Source organism: Sardina pilchardus, chromosome 6 (assembly GCF_963854185.1).
Source record: "Sardina pilchardus chromosome 6, fSarPil1.1, whole genome shotgun sequence".
Lineage (NCBI taxonomy): Eukaryota > Metazoa > Chordata > Actinopteri > Clupeiformes > Clupeidae > Sardina > Sardina pilchardus.
In genome coordinates this window covers 11,547,735-11,566,589 of record NC_084999.1, presented here as the reverse complement: position 1 = coordinate 11,566,589, position 18,855 = coordinate 11,547,735, and the positions used below count along the sequence as shown (strand labels likewise).

General features: G+C 40.9%; 1 protein-coding gene across 1 annotated transcript; it reads right to left on the bottom strand.

Moving 5' to 3' along the window:
* Positions 1-10,943: 10,943 nt before the first annotated feature.
* polr3glb (RNA polymerase III subunit GL b) lies at positions 10,944-18,843 on the bottom strand. Its single transcript, XM_062538409.1, has 8 exons — positions 18,634-18,843; positions 17,900-18,027; positions 17,457-17,586; positions 13,685-13,753; positions 13,095-13,151; positions 12,273-12,343; positions 11,791-11,907; positions 10,944-11,684 (listed from the first exon to the last, which is right to left on the bottom strand). Exons 2-8 carry the CDS (start codon positions 18,017-18,019, stop codon positions 11,598-11,600), a joined length of 651 nt encoding a protein of 216 aa, XP_062394393.1. The 5' UTR covers positions 18,020-18,027; positions 18,634-18,843; the 3' UTR covers positions 10,944-11,597.
* Between the last annotated feature and the right edge of the window lie 12 nt (positions 18,844-18,855).

Here is an 18,855-nt window from a genome sequence, read left to right as displayed (position 1 = left end):
GAAGAGGCGGTGGTAGCGTAGTGGCTAAGGAGCTGGGTTAGCATTAAGTAGCCTGAAAAGCTGTGAGTTCAAAACCTGGTTTCCACCGTTCCACCGTTCCACCATTGCCCTTGAGCAAGGCACTCAGCTCTGAGTTGCTCTGAGGACAAAAGCCCTGGTACTATAATTGACATGTTATGTAAGTCGCTTTGGCTAAATCTGTCAGCTAAATGAATACATGAAAATAAGCGTCAGTGTAGCATTTGTGAGTTTGTAAGTGATGCTGGCAGCAAAGGCCTATAGCTTGCAATCTCAGTTCATCGTAACATGGGGTTGAGTGAGGTCAGTACACCATGCAGGTCTAGTTTGTCCACACCAAACTCATCAGCCATGTTTCTATTGACCTTTCTTTGACAGTAAACATGCTTGGTCAGTACATAATAATAATAATGAAAATAATAATAATAATAATAATAATAATAATAATAACTAGAAAAGGACTTAAAGAGCGCAAACCTCTGCCAAGCGAACAAATAACCGCCGGTGAGACAGATCACTCCCAAAATTTAGTCATTTCTTCCTTGGGTCATTTCAGACCTTCCCTGAAAATTTAAACGAATTCCATCCACAACTTTTTGAGTAATCTTGCAAACAAACAGACAGACAGACAAACAAACAAACCCCGTTGGAAACATAACCTCCTTGGTGGAGGTAATTAAAGTAATAAGTTATATATAGTGTGTTACTCAAACTCAAGGTCGCTTTACAAAAGTCAAAACAAAACAAAACAGGGGTTGGGGCAGAGAGGTGGGGGAGAATAAAAAGGGATGGAAAAAAGAAAAGGTAGATGATGTCATACTGACAGGTGATCTGTTTACGATGTTCCATGGCATGGGAAACAATTTGGCAGCACAATTGTTACTCTGAACATTGTGTTGTATAACATCAACAGTCCTAGTTCAGCTAACTGTGTAAACAGTTGCTCTGTTGCTAGTTTGGAGTTTAATACGGTTTTAAACTCCAACTCTCAACTCCAACTCCAGTTTAAAACCGTGTTAAACTCCAAATTATAGCGACAGAGCAATTGCCTCTATTTTCAACAATAAGCTATTGTGGGATTAGTGATAATTAAAATGTCTACGTCAGATTGGGCTATCTCCCTGATTTTGTTTTCATAGTAAACTGAATCGAATGTTATTGAGACCACACATTAGTAAAGTTACGAAGCAAATCCCCAATGCCAAAAACAGTTCTTCAACAGAAATACATGATTCATATTATAACGTATAAGGCCTGAATTACTGAATATATGCTTATTAAAGACAAGACCAGTTATCGGTGGGAACCTATTGTGTCACTGTATTACGTGGTGTATCTGTGTATCTCTCTCAGTGAGGGTATCAGAGGACACACATGAACGTGTGACAGCATTATGTAAGGAACCAACCAATGTTAAACTATACAGTTCCATTAAATCAAGAGTCCAGAAGATCCACATGCTGTGAACCGTGCACCCAACTTTGGTTAGGGAGTGTTCGCGGCAAGGACGTGTCCCACTAGCGGGCAACCATCTCATTAGAAACCTGATGCTGTTGTTTACTGGACTCGCAGCTGTCTCAGAGGAGAGACCTTCTCTCAAAAAGGTAGCGGCATCTGTGCTTCTGCCCCCCTGCCTCTGCTCGTCCATTGCTTTCCTTTTCCAGATGGTGTGATAACGTTGCCTGCCTATTGATTCCAACTTTAGACGGACAGGAACTTCCAAGTAGGTCTGAGTCACCTACTTCATACATTCACCACAGTTCTATCAGAGAGACTCAGTAGACAAGATAACAGACTAGATGAGTTAACAACACATTTAACAAGCATAGATACAGTACAGAATATGATTAATCTTCTGTGGATAGAAACAGTATTTTGCACAGGCCCCCATCTTCGATCTGTCTAGTGGCGAGCAGATATCAATTCCTGTCATCGGTAGAAGGCAGGGGTGTGGAACCTACCCCCAAAATATCAAGACAGGGACCAACCGGTGGCAATGGCTGGAAGGGAGGAGGAGGAGATGTTGAAGTCAGCATACTCTAGGTAACAGAGAGGGGTGTTTGATGGAATAATGTAAAAGCACCCATTATTTCCTATTCGTAAGTTAAAATAGTATGATTGGATGACAGAACACAAGGATTCCTAGAGAGACTTGAGTGTAGGACAATGATTGGCTAGATTAATCAAGTTGTTACACTATGGGTCTTCCTGGTAGAACTTTCGCCTAAGCAGTGCATGTCTTGTAATCACAAATGAACAAAACAATTGGTAGAAATATGATTCCCACTCAAAGTGGTCTTTGCTCCCAAGGTATGAGGGGACCAATACCCACTTAGAAGGACGAAGAGTTACAGCAAAAGTATGGTGGTTCTGTTACAGAAGACTTAGAATAAGCCAATTGAGTGATGAGTTTATAGTCTACTCTGTACTCCTAACATGGCCAGGGCCTACTGTAACCCAGAGGGGACATACCTAGCCTTACAACAGACATGCTTCTAGAGTATCAACCAATCCAAATCAGTATAAAAATGGATAGCCAATCATAAAAGACTGTTTTGTGTCTCCTGATCTTAGGGGAGGGGCTAAAGTGATGAATGACAATACTGCTCCAGCCTGCATGGATGTCACACTGTAAATAAATGTATTTATTTATTAATCTTCGGAAATGGGGACAAATCATGTGATCTTGACTCTTTCAATCTTTCCCAATAGGGTAAAAGTGTATGTATCTGGACTGGATGAGTTGTGGTGCAAGCCACTGCATGAGTTGTATGCATGTGTGTGATTGCAGGCCAAGACTCTCATTGAAGCCTGAGCCACTGAGCCTTTCCAAATCAAAATGTCAGACTCTCCCAAGACCTGCACGCGAAGACACTGATCAGATCATGATTTCACTCGTGTGGTAGATCATATTTCTGTTTTATTTGATCTTTACCATATCCTAAAATACAATCTGAAATGACATTCAGATTAATAATATCGCCAACAATTTCTGTTATTAGCTACAATAATTACGTAACAGGCATACTTAATTTATTGCAAATGACTGCGCTTTCTAAACATGTATTTTTATTCATTTGTTCAAATTTAGTTACTCTTGATAAACCGAACATGTTCTTTCTTTTTGGCCTTTGCAGAGTAATTGCCTGATATCCTTTTTCATTGGCATGGACAAGTACTTTTTTCTGATTGGCTGCACAAGCCACAGATTGACCAATCAGAAGTGTCCTGTTTGCACTTGCCGGCAGCGTGATCTGTTCTGAATGACCAAGAGCACGTACTCCTGAGCTGAAGGGCCAATGAATGTTCTAGGCCAGAATCAAGCCAGGTAACCATTTACATAACATCTTGGACCATTTCCTTAGGTTATTGTTTTACCTTTTTTTCCTTCTCAAAACCTTATATGAACAGCATATCACACAGCATTACATTATGTCACACACGTGGTTCCCTCTATGGTATAGAAATGCATGGTGCAACATGAGAATCATTTTAAAGGGGTCAAAGATTCACATTACCAAGCTGTCACCAACACATACATGTTGCATTTAACCCAATTCCATATGTAATCAGTGGTTAGCCAGACTTTGCTACCTACCTTGATATCTTGACATTACTGTTCACGATCTTGGCAGTTCTGTCAGACTTTGGTGAATAGTGGAACACTTGCCTGGCATGGATGTAACCTGACACTGTGAATGTCTGACCTTGCTTACTCACCCTGCTTAGAGTCGAGGTGAGCATGACAGCTGGTATGTGATATACTCATCTCCTATACATACTGGCACACCACTGCAATACAACCCCATCAGTCTAGCACACACCATTGTGTGAAGGACTGAGGATATTTCTAATTACCTGTCTGTGAGTATGCGTTTTTGTGGTATGAACATTACATATTACTACATGTAACACGTCTTCATTTCTTAATGGGTTAGGTGCAGGGTTGGGGGTTGTGTGTGTGTGTGTGTGTGTGTGTGTGTGTGTGTGTGTGTGTGTGTGTGTGTGTGTGAAGTGGAGTGGGTTGGGGGGGAGTGAGAAATTACACTTATGCTGACTCACTGCTTGTGTCTCATACCTGTGATTCATTCTGGGTCTTTAGACACCTCTCCCTGATACCCACATTGAGTATGTGTGATTTGATGTCCTGATGTGGTGACGTCCTGTCCCTGTCTTTAGTAGGTCATGGGCAGCCTTCCACAGCTTGCATCCATGTCCAGTTCCTTTTCTTGGATGTCTGGCATTTCCAGATCAATTTACTGAAGGGATGATGAAATAGGAAGTGTCTCTGAAGGCAAGCCTCAGAATCACTGGACTTGAGACGAGAGGTATTACCCTGGTGTGTTAATGATAAGTGCACGAGGCGGGGTTTGTTCTCTGTGTTGTTCTGGGAATCACAAAACCAGTACCGGTATATGTGGTTACAAACAGGATGTGCAAAACCACCCACGTGCGAGTTTACAAGAATGTTTCTATTGCATATCTATTGAGAACATTTCATTTATGGAAGGAATGCCCTCTTCAAAATCGAATTTGATATCATTACATTCTAACCTCCAACCAACTCAATTAGGAATGGCTTTCCAAAGCAAATTTCCCACCTTAATGTGTTTGACCTGTCTCGTTGGCACCACTAGATGCCATAACCCATTTCTGTCTCTCAAAGTCTGTCTAGACCTACATAGCCCCACGGCTCTATGACCTATGCTTAATCCAAATATGGAGCAGCCTTGTTCTAGGTCAGGAGTAGAACAGCTCTCAACTCTCAGCTGTAGAAGCAGCAGAACCTTCAGCTGGACCAAAATGAACCATAAACTGGAGCAGTCAACCTTAATATCAGTTGGTCTGTCAGTAGCTCATAGTCACATGGGGAAAATAAAGTGAAATCTATCACACATTGATACTGGTATTAATGATTGAAGCATGATTAGTAATTAAAATGTACAGTATACATCATAATGTTATTATTTAGCAAATTAAAGAAGCATTTGTGAGAAAGGTATTGCTTCTGTCTGGCCTTATTCTACCTTGACTGTCTGAAATGTATTGCTTTTGTCTGGCCTTATTATACCTGTCTGAGCTTTCCACACCCTTTTGATGTCTCTCCATTTATTTAATTGTGGCTCTCATTGTGTTGTCCTTTCTGCAGATGGTGAATAGTCTGATCTCTATTGTTGTACATGTTGCCAGGGGGCAAATCCTGCCCTTTGAGTGTTAAGGTCCAGGATATCAGGAGAGAGAAATAGCAGGGAGCCCTTTGACGTCAGAATCCATTTGTGTGAACTTTGCGATCTGCTTCCTTGCTGCAGGGCTGCTTCAACAGACTACCTGAAAGGCTCTCTGGTTATTGGGGGGGGCTACACTCCTGGTAACACGGAGGAAGGAAAGCAAGACAGATTACATCTCTCTCTCTCTCTCTCTCTAAGAGAGGGTCATGCATCCTCGCTGACCAGGAGTGCAGAAGTTCAGTTTAAGCATGAAGGTGACCTTTATAACAGAACAAAGAATCAAAGAATGTTTCAAAGCTCATTTGCAGACAGAAGAATAGGCTGCTTTTTGAGGATTGTTATAATAGCCAGAATGCGTGTGACATAACACCCGTATGTTTGAATGTGGTTCAGCTTGAGTCAATTGAGGGCTTAAGATGAATGGTGGGAAACTGCTTCACCAACCTTTTAACCTTATAGGACAGGTGTCATATTTCAGCCTCAATCAGTTCAGTTCAAAGGTAAAGCTGTCAGAATATGGAAGAGAGACTTTACATCACCTTGTAACTGGTCTTTTTTTAGATATCCCTGCAGGAATGAAAAGACACAGAATTGCACTGAAGGGGTTTGGAACATGTAAAAGCCTTCCCCTAAGCAGCTGTGATAATTGCCTGCAAGCATTGGCATATACTGTACTCTCTGCTCCAAGTCCTACATTACAGTTACTGCCCAGGTGCATTGATGATGAATTAGTCCTGTGGACAGAATGTTCTGTCGCTAAGTGCAGTGGGCTACAGCATAACAGCCCCACTCAAGAGTGTGGAGAATGGGTAGGCGCCTGCCTAGAGACACCTTAAGGTGTTCTTTAGTGGTTTGTTGTTTTTCCTGTGAACACAGGCACTTTCCTTCACTCAAATGATCAAGTGTGGCAGGCTAATTAAATGGGATGAAAGTTGGAGGCCGGGGATTTATTTGCCTTCTACCATAATTAAAGTGGTCTTTATTTATGTTTGGTGTGTGTGTGTGTGTGTGTGTGTGTTTGTGTGTATGTCTTTTACCTCAAGTGGATCCTTTGGACTTTGAGGGGTCACTGAAGTTCGGAAGCATCTTTTTTTTTTTTTCTCTTGCCCACAACCAAATAATACCCAGGGTGCCAGACTGCTCTGCATCTTGTGATCAAAGACATTGGAATCCATTTATGCTGTGACCATGCATTTGAAAGCATCCTCTTTCTGAAAAAGTGTGTCGATGTCTACTTACAATGGTTTAGCCCTTGAGCCTTCAGGCTGCAATGCATTTGTCTTATGTTTGAGGGGCAGAAGGGATTTATTTGAATCATCAACCCAGCCTATACCCTGTATTTGTCTGAATTATACCGGAGCCCACGTTATGTGCAAATGAAATGATCTTATTATCCATCTCCCCAGTGTTGGATAAGATGATACATACCGTTCTCATCTCTGTGCGTGTATAGTGACACAGTTGGATGCACCCATCGTTAGCCTAGCTTAGCATAATTCATCAAGGTCAGGTGGTCAGAACCATCCAGCCTATAGCACGCAAAAGAGGCAAGTTGTAACTTGTAAATGTTGACAGTGTAAAATGAGACAGTGATTTTCTAAGCATGATATACATTATTGGATCTTATTTGTGTGGTATTTTGCATGAGCATGCTGTATGTTGTACAGAGTTGTATCAGAGGGTGTGTATGTGTGTGTGTGTGTGTGTGTGTGTGTGTGTGTGTCTGCGTGGGTGTGCACAGGTGAACCTGACACGCACCGATGTGTTTCACATGTCAAAGTCTTAACAAAACAATTAAGTTCTTTGATATTGAAATTCATCCAGACATACATGTAGTGCACTAAATTTCACTTTCTATACTGAGCCGATTTCGGAGCTGTGGGATTGTGGTAATCTTCCACTGCCTAAAGGGCCACCCTTCCTTGAATAACGACCGAACGCTATTCCTAGCAGACTTCTTGGAGTGAGCCCTGCTCAAGAAGCTGCTGAGTGAGGCTACTAGGATGCCAGAGCAACGAATGACCGATGCATCCCATTTCCCCCTGTTTCTTTATCTCCAGATCAGCTGACCTATATGTTCCGATGTGTGATGTGAAAATTATTTTTTGGGCGAGCAAAAGCAACTCAGGCACTGCCTAACAATAATTGGCGTTCTATTTTCTTTCCAATTGGAGATCAATGAAACCCTGTCATGCAGGCTTTTTTTTCAGGGTTTTGAAACCACCTCCTACAGTAAGTGTCTCATCAAGAATCAGATCATTGAGAAGCATCTTCTTTGTATACTGTAAACAATTCTGGAAGGAACCTTACCATCAACACATCACACATCCCAACCTCTGTGCCTTTTTTTTGCCTGACATTATTGGGAACTGTCTGCTCTGCTAGCAGACAGAGATTGTTTCCCTGCTAGGAAAACTGCCTTGAGCTATTTTCTCTGTCTTGCTTTCGCTTCTGTATTTTCACCTTTCCCAGTAGGCTACGAGGTTCAGAGAAGTACACACTGAGGATTTATTTTAAGACACAGCGAGCGCGAACAAAGGGACGTCACTCACTCTTCCAAGAACATTCTTACGTCATGATTAACATGGCTGTATAGTTGGCAGAGTTTCACCTTGCCCTTCCAGATCTTCTGTACGGGTTTTGTCAGTGTGGCCTTTGGCAGAGTGGGCAGTGACATACTGCGAGAGTGAACTCATGGGCCCGGGCATTGGCTGAGGAGAAATATCAAAGGTGGACAGCTGGGCACTGGCAACGTGCTCGGGGACACCCGAGGGAGAGCTACCAACTTCCTGACACCACCAATTCCAAGAACATGGCTGAACAACTGGAGGAACCTGAAAAAAAGAGAAAGAATAAATTGTCATTCTTCAATGATGATTATCTGCTCTTGAATATAGAATTTGTGTTGTACTAAGACAGACAAACTATGCTTGAGAATTAAATTAAAAGTTAATACATGTTGTTCATTTCTCATTATGATGGTTACCTTCAATGACTTGGCACACAATGTTAGCTCCATTTCTGACATGCATGCAATGAAAACATTTCAATGCATTTACAGTAATCAGAGGGACTTTACTCCAACATGATGACCTTCATTTAATGAATACAAAAAGTCACCTCCATTTCTGACAATGAATGAAAAATCCCCATTGCATTTTGTCAGAGGTGATTTTCCTTGACAGACACTCTGAAACAGGCCTATACTTTCTGGTGCACAGCGCAGCATGGTATACCTAACACAGAGCTAAATGCAACCTTAGCAACAGCTATGTAAGCACAAGCCATAGCAACAGTGGAATAGAACTCCCCATACCCACCTCTCACTCATTCAGTCACACACAAGCATCCCCCACCCCCACACAAGAAGCATCAACACACACACACACACACACACACACACAAACAGCCCCCACTCTCAAAACCCACACAAGAAGCGGCAACACACACACGCACGCACACACGCACGCACGCACGCACGCACGCACACACACACACACTAACATCCCCCACTCTCAAAACCAAACCCACACAAGAAGCAGCAACACACACACACACACACACACAGACACACACACTAACATCCCCCACTCTCAAAACCCACACAAGAAGCAGCAACACACATGTACACATAAACATACTACAGTGCCAGCCACATGGACTACTGTGCAGTGACACAGCCCATGCACTTGAGTTCAATTTAGTCCAATCACAATTCATGGCACATTTCCCATATTTGTTGTCAGTATGAAACTGGATGATCAACACATGGTTCTCCTTGGCAGTTACAGAAATGGACTAAACCTGCTTGAGTGAACATCAATCAAACATATCTTCCATATTTTACATATTCACCTAGGATACCGTACAATATCGCCCTTACAAAAAATAACTGCACTACTTCAAGTGTCAAAACTGCAATTTTCTGAGTGTCAAGATTATTTTGAGGTCTGCGGAAAATGCAATAGTTTGGCCGTGTAAAAACTGCATTGCACAGCATAGTACAGTGCTTAACAACAGAAATGCAATATTTTGGGCAATACAATGTTATTGTACTGCACTGTACATCAAAACACTACAGTATAACTGCAGTTATTACTGTATTATGAGTAGGATATCTAGCTTTGACAAAACTATACAGTAAGTGCATACATATCACTACAACAAGATAGTACTACTATCACATGTAAATGATATATTAAATAAATAAATGGTATAAAACAGATAAATTCAGCCTAAAACAGACCAACTTTATTAAATAAGCTCTGAGCTGTAACATGCTTCATTTTCCTCTCATGTGAACATTTACATTTCAACAGACACTCCATTGTATAAGCATATATAGCAAGTAGGAGAACGGTACTTTCCAATCTGGAGACACAGTCTACAAAATAACATCTCTTATTGTCTAGTGTGTTAAATTGCCAAGCACTATCCTGTGGTGCAAAGGCACTATTTTCAAAGAGGTCGACAACTGTGTTGTTATCCCCTATTGGTAACACGCCTCCTACCTTTGGTTAGAAGTATTGCACTTCCAAAGGAGGCACGTCCAGTACGTCTTCTCCCAGATAATGGCCTCATTCAGGAGGGTTTAACACAGCAAGACCTTTGCATGGCTTCTAACATCATCAACTCCTTAAAAAAGGTACAAAATATGTTGAGAGGGAGGGCTACATGGTGATGGTTAAAAATGGTGGTACAAAATACCAATTATTATTTCAGTGCATATTCTTCTTTTAATATCCTTATTATTGCCATTGTTATTATGCCAAACCAAGGGAAGATATCATGTATACATAGTGGGACATCTAAATTATTTTTTCACATACACATACATACATTTTCCTAAAATTCAAATGTTATCTGCCATTAGACAAAAAACATTGAGGGAAATTGTTAAAAAGGTCAAACATATTAAAACTCCAAATCCAAACTATTTGTATACTGTATGAAGAACAATAACTTACAAAACCATAAAACTATTCAATGAATAAAACACAGAATATTGAGGAAAAAACAGGGCACATCAATTATCATCAGTAACATTTGAAACATCTACCAAGATGTTCACAAAGGCCGCTAATGCACGCTAACAGTGCAGCAGTTTAGTCCAATATACAAAAGAAAGCTATTACAGTAAAAGCTGGAGTGCTCATGATGGCTAAGAGAGGTGTGCTGTCTCAGCCCCGGCCTGCTTCAAATGGATGTTCAACGCAAACAGAGGAAGAAGAACTCACTCGTCTTCATGAGCTTGTTGCACCTGTTGTATTTCAACCGACACTCCGTTGTGTAAGCCTAATAGCAAGTGAGATAATGGTACTTGTCAATCTGGGGACACAATTAACAAAATCACACCTTTCATTCAGTGTATTAAAATGCTTAATTGCAGAGCACTACCCTGTGATGTAAGGGCACTGTATTAAAAGAGGTCAATAACTGTGTTGTTTTCCCCTATTGGTAACACGCCCCCTACCTTTGATTTGAAATATTGCACTTACAAAGGAAGCGTGTCCAGTAGCTTTTCTACCAGATAATGCCATCATTCAGGAAGGTTTGACACAGCAAGACCTTTGCATGGCGTCTAACATAATTTGCTCTTTAAAACATTTGGAATTAATTCATTTTTCTAAGGTACAAAAAATGTTTAGAGGGAGGGAGGGCAGCATGTTGTATCTTGATGGTACAAAATACCAATGATTATTTCAGTGCATATTAAGTCTTCTTTTAATATCCTTATTATTGCAATTGTTATCATGCCACATCAAGGATAGACATCATATACACTGTGGGATATCTAAATTCTTATTTCACAAACATATATTTTCCTAACATTCTAACATTTTCTGAGCCATTACACACACAAAAAAAAACATTCAGAGAAATTGGCAAAAAGGTCAAACACTAAAAAGTCTCAATTTTGTGTATAAAAATATCTTACAAAACCATAAAACTATTCAATTTATAAAACACAGAATATTGAGGAAAAAACAGGTCACATCAATTACCATCAGTAACATTTGAAACATCTACCAAGATGTTCACAACCAGCACTAATGACAGTACAGTAATTCAGTCCAAAATACAAAAGGAGCAGAAAAAAAGACTTTCCGATAAAAGCTGGAGTGCCGGTGATGGCTGAGACGAGAAGAGAGTGCAGTCTCAGCCCCTCCTTCACCTCATTGTCTTCATGTGCTTGTTATACCTGTTGTCCGAATGGAATGACACTTCCACTGAATGCAGCTAAAATTCTGCACGCTGGCCAATGCATAGGCAGGCCGTCTACGAGAAGGACACAGTGATCTGTTCATTCTCATGTGATCTCCATCTATTGTCCTTCATCAGTCATGTCAATCAGTAAATGGCCTCGTCCATGTTGTCATCGCTGTCTCCCGCAAACTCCTCTCCGTTGTCGAAGTAGGACATGATGTAGTCTGTCTCCTGTTGGTATGAGACAAAGAAATGTGCAGACAAATTAGTCAAGAGGGAAAAAAACATAAGGAGAGAGGTCAAAGGTCAAAGGAGTGTACAGGAGTAGATGACTTGCCTCCTCAAATTCTTCCTCGTTGTATTCCTCTTCACCGTCCTGCTCCTCTTCCTCTTGTTTCTTCTTCTCTCCCTCTTCCTCGTCTGAGCTGTGCACCTCCTCTGTTTTTTCCAGAGTCTGTGAGGATCACCCCCCCCCCAAAAAAATAACGAAAGCAAGCAAAAGTTAAGACCGTAAAATCCAGAGAGCTTAACTCAGATCACCCGAGTTTCTGATGCGCAAGCCGGCTGTTACGTCACTCCAGTGAAATCAAAACTTGTGTGTGTGTGTAGAATTGAGGAATGAAGCAAAGTAAACAAAAACAGAAGCAAACTGAATCTGTACAAATATGAAATGGAACATAAGCAGCATAGGTCATATTCTGTCATCCTTGTCACAATCTATCATTTGCATGGAGCCTTGTGACAAAAACCCTTCTGAAATAAAAGAAGCTTATATAATACATGGAATGGAAAACTGGCGAACATATGACACAGTCCTACCTCTAATTTCTGGATAATCTCCTCTTTGCTTATTCGAGGGTGGACGGTTTGTTTGGATGTGGCGTTATTTTCTGGAATGAAACAGATTCATGAGTTAAGGAGGGGTGGTAGGAGGGCATCCATTTTGGGTACTACCCACATGACAACACGGAAAGGTCTTCCTTTTATGAACTGCCAAATCAATCACAGGGGAGATTAAATACCAGAAGAACATCAGCTTCACTCTCATATAAAGTTTTCCTCCTAGCATTTTGATAAAACATTCCCAGATTTATCACAAAGACACAAATATATAGAAATGAAGGAATACAGGCATGAGAGACAGAAGAACAGAGATCAAGGAGGGAAAGCATGTCAGAACATAACAAGAAATGATAAGTGAGCAATAACGTATGAGCAAGAGAGAGAGACAGAAAGAGAGAGAGAAAGACAGAGAGAGAGAAAGACAGAGAGAGAGAGAGAGAGAGAGAGAGAGAGAGAGAGAGAGAGAGAGATGAGAGACAGAGCAGAAAGGCTAGAGAGTCAGACAAGCAGCAAAGTGCTTTCTTCTTGATTTCCCAAGGGAGGAGGATGAGTCAGAGAGACTGTGCATCACCTACAGCTGAGAATGCTACCTAACCCTGCTACTGAGAGCTGGCTGTTCAGCCACCACAGGGGGGGTTGCAATCTCTACAAGACACTCCATCTGTAACCAGAAGTACTGGAGATTGATGCTTGTTTCACATTCCTAATCAAGGGGTTCTTGCATGACATCAAATGTGTAAAATGCTACTGGGCTCTGGTGAGAGCTTTGGCAAAACATAAAAAGGTCAAACAATTTACTCTCTTTCTGGAGTCTTTTTGTTCGGGTGCGTAGCTCTTTCGGCAGCCGCCTCCAGTCTGCAAGACAGAGAGAGAGAGAGAGAGAGAGAGAGAGAGAGAGAGAGAAGGCAAAAATAAGGCAAACAAACAAAAATCTCCCAGGAAACAGCTGCCTCTTAATACACCTTCTCAGCCTGCCGCTGCTGCATCGCTGCGGCTGACTTCACAGCACAAAGCCGGGGGAAGTTCAGTGTTGAGCTGCTCCAGAGCCCCTCTCCCTCTCAGCCCACAGTCATCTGGCATAAGCAGACATGACAGGCAGCGTAATTGTGAGCATTTGACATGGTTTAAAACACATGACATTTTTAATTAGTTTCCCGAAACTTTTTTTTTCGGAGGTGCTTATTACCATATCAATAACCACTTCACAGCAATTTGTTATTTAATTAATGCAGTCATTTCATGCTTGCCGCGCAATCTCGACAGTCTTTTGAAATTGATTCCGCTCAGACTTCCTGCGTGGAATGTGTAATTATGCACTTTGTTTTTATTTACTGCACCGATCGTTTCCCAAATTACTCTGGGGAGAAATGGGTGAATGCATGTCCCACCTGGATCCCATTCAGAGGGGTTATCAGTCGCCTCGCTGCACTGGTACTTGTCAGAGTAGCGCTCCACGTCTACAAGTCAGAGAAAGAATATACATCAGCAGGCTTCAGCAGGCCCGAGAGAAGATTTTAAACATTGATCAAGTCCCTTTCCTAATAAGTTTGGTCATTACACTACTACATAACTTTAAACCTACCTATTCACATTAAAAATATGCGAACATAAGGAGTATAAGACCTCAGAAAGGCCCCAATTATCTGCATTGATTTTGGGTCAGCACCTTCTTATCTCCTTACTTCACAGTTCTACTTTTGTTTATCTTAGGCTCCACTGTTGCAGTCTGTTTTTAAAGAAAACAATGTTTAGGTTGCAATGTTAGTGTTGGTAGTGATATTTGTAGTGATTTTAGACAACACATAGCTGTTGTAGGCTATGCGATTTTTCACTTAGATCTCCGTTTTCCGAGGTCAAGTACTGTCGGTTAGACCAGAGTGTAGCACTGTAGCTGCCTGGCAGCAACTCAAGCTAGGTAGAACCGATTGTTTTCAGGGTTTTCCTCGTACCGACAGTACTCAGTCACCTCAAGAAATAGAGATCTATGAGAAAAAATCGCTGGAATTCTTGTTCGGCCTATATGTCAATCTATCCTGGGTAGTTGTTGGCTATTACCGTCTCAATGTCTCACATAACGGTTTTATCTATAGTTAATAAAATGTAAGGCAACAATGATGCAATTCAAAGTATTCAGATTGCATTACTCAGTTAAAATGATATAGCATACTATGTGCAAAATATATTTTAGGGCACGTACAGTATTCTGTAATCTGTAGTGGAAGTTCCCTTCCCTAACCTTCCCAACACAGCTGTTACACAGCTATAATTCCTTCACTTCTATAAAAAGTAGATTTTTTGGGTTTGACTTGTGAACAACCTCAACAATCTCTGTTCTCAGAAAAAATATTTTTCAACAATGCACCAGAAAGAGTGGAATCCATGCAGACAGCTAATCAACCAGAGAGAAAGCATAACCACGCAGTGGTCTTCAAAACATGTGCCTGGCATGCTTTAGACACCAAAAGAATTAGGCTGGGTTTCCCAATACCTCTTAGCATTTTACAAAGACTTGAAAGATATATCTTACTGAAGTTTACTTTTCTACTTGAGTTTCTCAAAACATCTCTGAAAGGAATAGTTCGGAATTTTGGACATAGGACCTCATTTCCAACTTAGCCGAGGTGATATAGGACGATATACAGTTTTTATCGTGTTTAACCCCTTCCTTAAAGGGATATTCCGCCATTTGTGGAATTACGCTCATTTTCCACCTTCCCTCGAGCAAAACAATCGATATTTACCTTGTTCCCGTTCATCCAGCCATTCTGTGAGTCTGGCGATACAACTTTTAGCTTCAGCCTAGCATAGATCATTGAATCGGATTAGACCATTAGCTTCTCGCCTGCTAGCTTCATGTTTAAAAGTGACTAATATTTCTGGTAATTTTCCCATTTAAAACGTGTGTCCTCTCAAGTTAGAAAGTGCAATAAGACCAACTGAAAATGAACCCTGCCGTTTTTCTAGGCTGATTTGACATGGAACTACATTCTCATCTGGCGTAATAATCAAGGCAACTTGCAGCTACTGGCACTACTACTGCTTGATGTCTATGGGGACTATTTTCAGATGCTGCGTACGATATCACTGCGCCTATGGTATGTTTGCAAGTTGCCTTGATTATTACGCCAGATGAGAGTGTAGTTCCATGTCAAATCAGCCTAGAAAAACGCCAGGTTTCATTTTCAGTTGGTCTTATTGCACTTTCTAACTTGAGAGGAGACACGTTTTAAATGGGAAAATTATCAGAAATCTTAGTCACTTTTAAACATGAAGCTAGCAGGCGAGAAGCTAATGGTCTAATCCGATTCAGTGATCTATGCTAGGCTGAAGCTAAAAGTTGTATCGCCAGACTCACAGAATGGCTGGATGAACGGGAACAAGGTAAATATCGATTGTTTTGCTCGAGGGGAGGTGGAAAATGAGCGTATTTCCAAAAATGGCGGAATATCCCTTTAAGTTGCAGTGTTCCCCTTTACTAAGCTGGTTCTGAGCTAACGCATTTCAACAGTAACATCCAAAACAGTTTCACTCACTCCACAGCACACCCGAGACAAGTAAATTAAAATGTCAGACTATCGATGTACATGTCCGTGTTGATAGAATAATTTTAGAAATAAAACTAACCTTGCAACTCAATGATTTATTACATTTTGAGGGACTAGTTTCTCAATATCAATCCGGTACTGCCATACAGGGAACAAAGTATAGGCTATTGCAATGTGATGCAAGGTTAGTCTTATTTCTAACATTGTTCTATCAAGACAGTCATGTCCATCGATAGTCTGACGTTATAATTTATTTGTTTCGGGTGTTCGGGAGTGGATTAAAGACTGTTTTCAGTGGCAGGCTGGATGTTACCGTTGACTTGCGTTATCTCGGCACCAGATTAGCATCAGATGAACGCTGCAAGTTAAAGAAGGGCAGAAATTCACTGAAAACGGTCTCCATCGACCTATATCACCCCGACTAAGTTGGAAATGTGGTCCTATGTCCAAAATTCCTGAATTATTCCTTTAAGAGTTCCTTAAGGAGAAATACACCATATTGCCAAAAGTATTTGCTCACCTACCTTGACTCACATAATATGTTCATATTATGAACTTGTCACATCCCATTCTTAATTCATAGGGTTTAACATGACACCACCAGTCCATACTTTGCAGCTATAACAGCTTCAACTCTTCTGGGAAGGCTTTCCACAAGGTTTGGGAGTGTGTTCACAGGAATTTTTTACCATTCTTTCAGAAAAGCATTTGTGAGGTTGTCCTCGATGTGGTTCGAGGAGACTGGCTCTCAGTCTCCACTCTAATTCATCCCAAAGGCGTTCTATTGGGTTGAGGTCAGGACTACTTTTATACTACAAATATTTTTGGCAATACAGTGTACCTTCCCATGTCCTCTATATTTTAACAGCCTGGATCCAAGTCTTGGGCAACAATTATTGTCAACATGGATGGATTTGACAGAAGATGTAAGGTGAGTATATTGGGCATGACATCAAAACAAAATATATGTTTAAAATGATCCAAAATGTATATACTGTATATATATATATATATATATATATATATATATATGTATATATATAAAATTGTTTTTATCAAATAAAACACACTTAAAAAAATAAAATCTTGGTTTTTGGACTGCATACATCATCGCATGGGTACAAAAACAGCAGTGTTTCTGAAAAGAGTGCCTATATGTGACTGATTTGATGATCAGTTGATTACAAGTTGAGTCAAATAGTAGTATAGTGTAGAGAAGATTGCGACTACAGTTTGAGTCAATAATGTACTTATATCAGTGTGCCTATTTTTCCTTATTCAAACATTGTGAAATTTCCTTATTCAAACATTGTGAAATTATGCCAGCTATGTCATAATTAGAGGTCCTAGTCCATAATCAATTTAATTTAATTAATTAATAGGAATTCAAAGAATTGCCAATGTTTCTTATAACGGGGAGGAAAACATGATCCAGTATGAAATGCGTTAGAAGGCAGTGAAGGCCATGCATACATCAATATAGTGGTATAAATCTGTTGAGGGGATCCCAGTAAACTGAATGAAGAAACGAGCAGATACAGTATGTGCCGAGGTGTAAGACTAGGGAAGTTATGATCTGTGGCAGTGTGTCAAATTGTTCCTACAGCAAACTCACCTTTCTTTGGTGCGGCTGGTTTGATGTAGAAGGGCAAGGTCTTCATGGCCCCCCTAAACTCCTGCTTCAGGGCCAGCATGTACTCTGCCTCCTCACTCACCACTAAGGGCACCGGTTTGTGCTCCATAGGCTGCAAGAGGTGCAGAGAGTAGAAAAGCCATCATTTCTGTTCAGTGACACATGCGGCAAGGGGCGATGACAAAGTATAATTAGTGCGCATTTACATTTCAAAGACGTCCGTGAAAAATGCTAAACTAGATCTGGAGGACATCAGGTGAAATGTAGAGATGTAGGCTACACTTTCATATCTCATCTTTCACCGGGATTTAGAGGTCAGGTCACCAAATCCAAGCTATTTATATTCTCTGTGTTATGTTAATGTATAGAAAGACACCACAATAATTGTATTATGCAATGACCACAGATTAAGGACATCAACCCACAGGAAACAGTGGAGTCGGCTGGAGGGTGGCCGGGGGTAGATTCTCTCCTTTCCCGATACCGACCACTTCCATGTTGAAACTCATTTGACCCCGCCCTCTGCCGCGCCCTCGTCCGGTCATGGTGACGCCTGGCAGCCAGCAACAAAACAATAGTTAAGACACCCACAGTTCTGTCTCTGGACTCCATGGGAAACGTGATATATAACGATAAAAAAAGAATAATAATAACATATCAGTTTCTCTCTGACTAATGATTCTATCAATTCAGCATACCAGTCAATGTGCCCAAACAGATTACTTGGCAGTGCTTGCACAATTAACATTAACTTCAGCTTAGCTGGAGTGCTCTCGATACTAGGCTTACCAAAGATACTGAAGCAATTCTATCGAGTAAAAAAACAGCATGCACGGGACAGTCGAAGCATTTTCTATTTAGCAAGCACCGATTTAAAATCACAGGTTGTCTGGCTGCAAGCAGGCAATTTATGGCCAGAACTAGACGAGTACATGACAGAAAAGCAGCGAAAACGTCTGCTACAAACATGAGGTACCTTGCACTCCATTACTTGCTGCTAAACCATATTTCGTGCAACCGTTATATAAAGACACCTGACTGTAAGTTGCAAATTGAGCTTATACATTTTGATAGCCAGATAGGTTAATATTAAAGGTTACGCTACGTTAAGCTAACTTCTGTGTTATGCTAGCTAACATCATCTAGCACAGTAGCTTACTTGCAGTTCCTGGATCGCTAACGAGGTATGTGTAAACGTGTCGAATGTGTCACCATGCCATGACTAAATGATATATTGCCACACTTTATTTTAGAATCCTGCCATAAGTTTTGGTAAACAGTGCCGAAATACATCCCTTATTAACATGTAGGTACACAGGATCTCATAGCTGCCTTCGGAGGGAAAAGTTTCTGTTCCTTTACAAAAATAATTCCCCCTTGC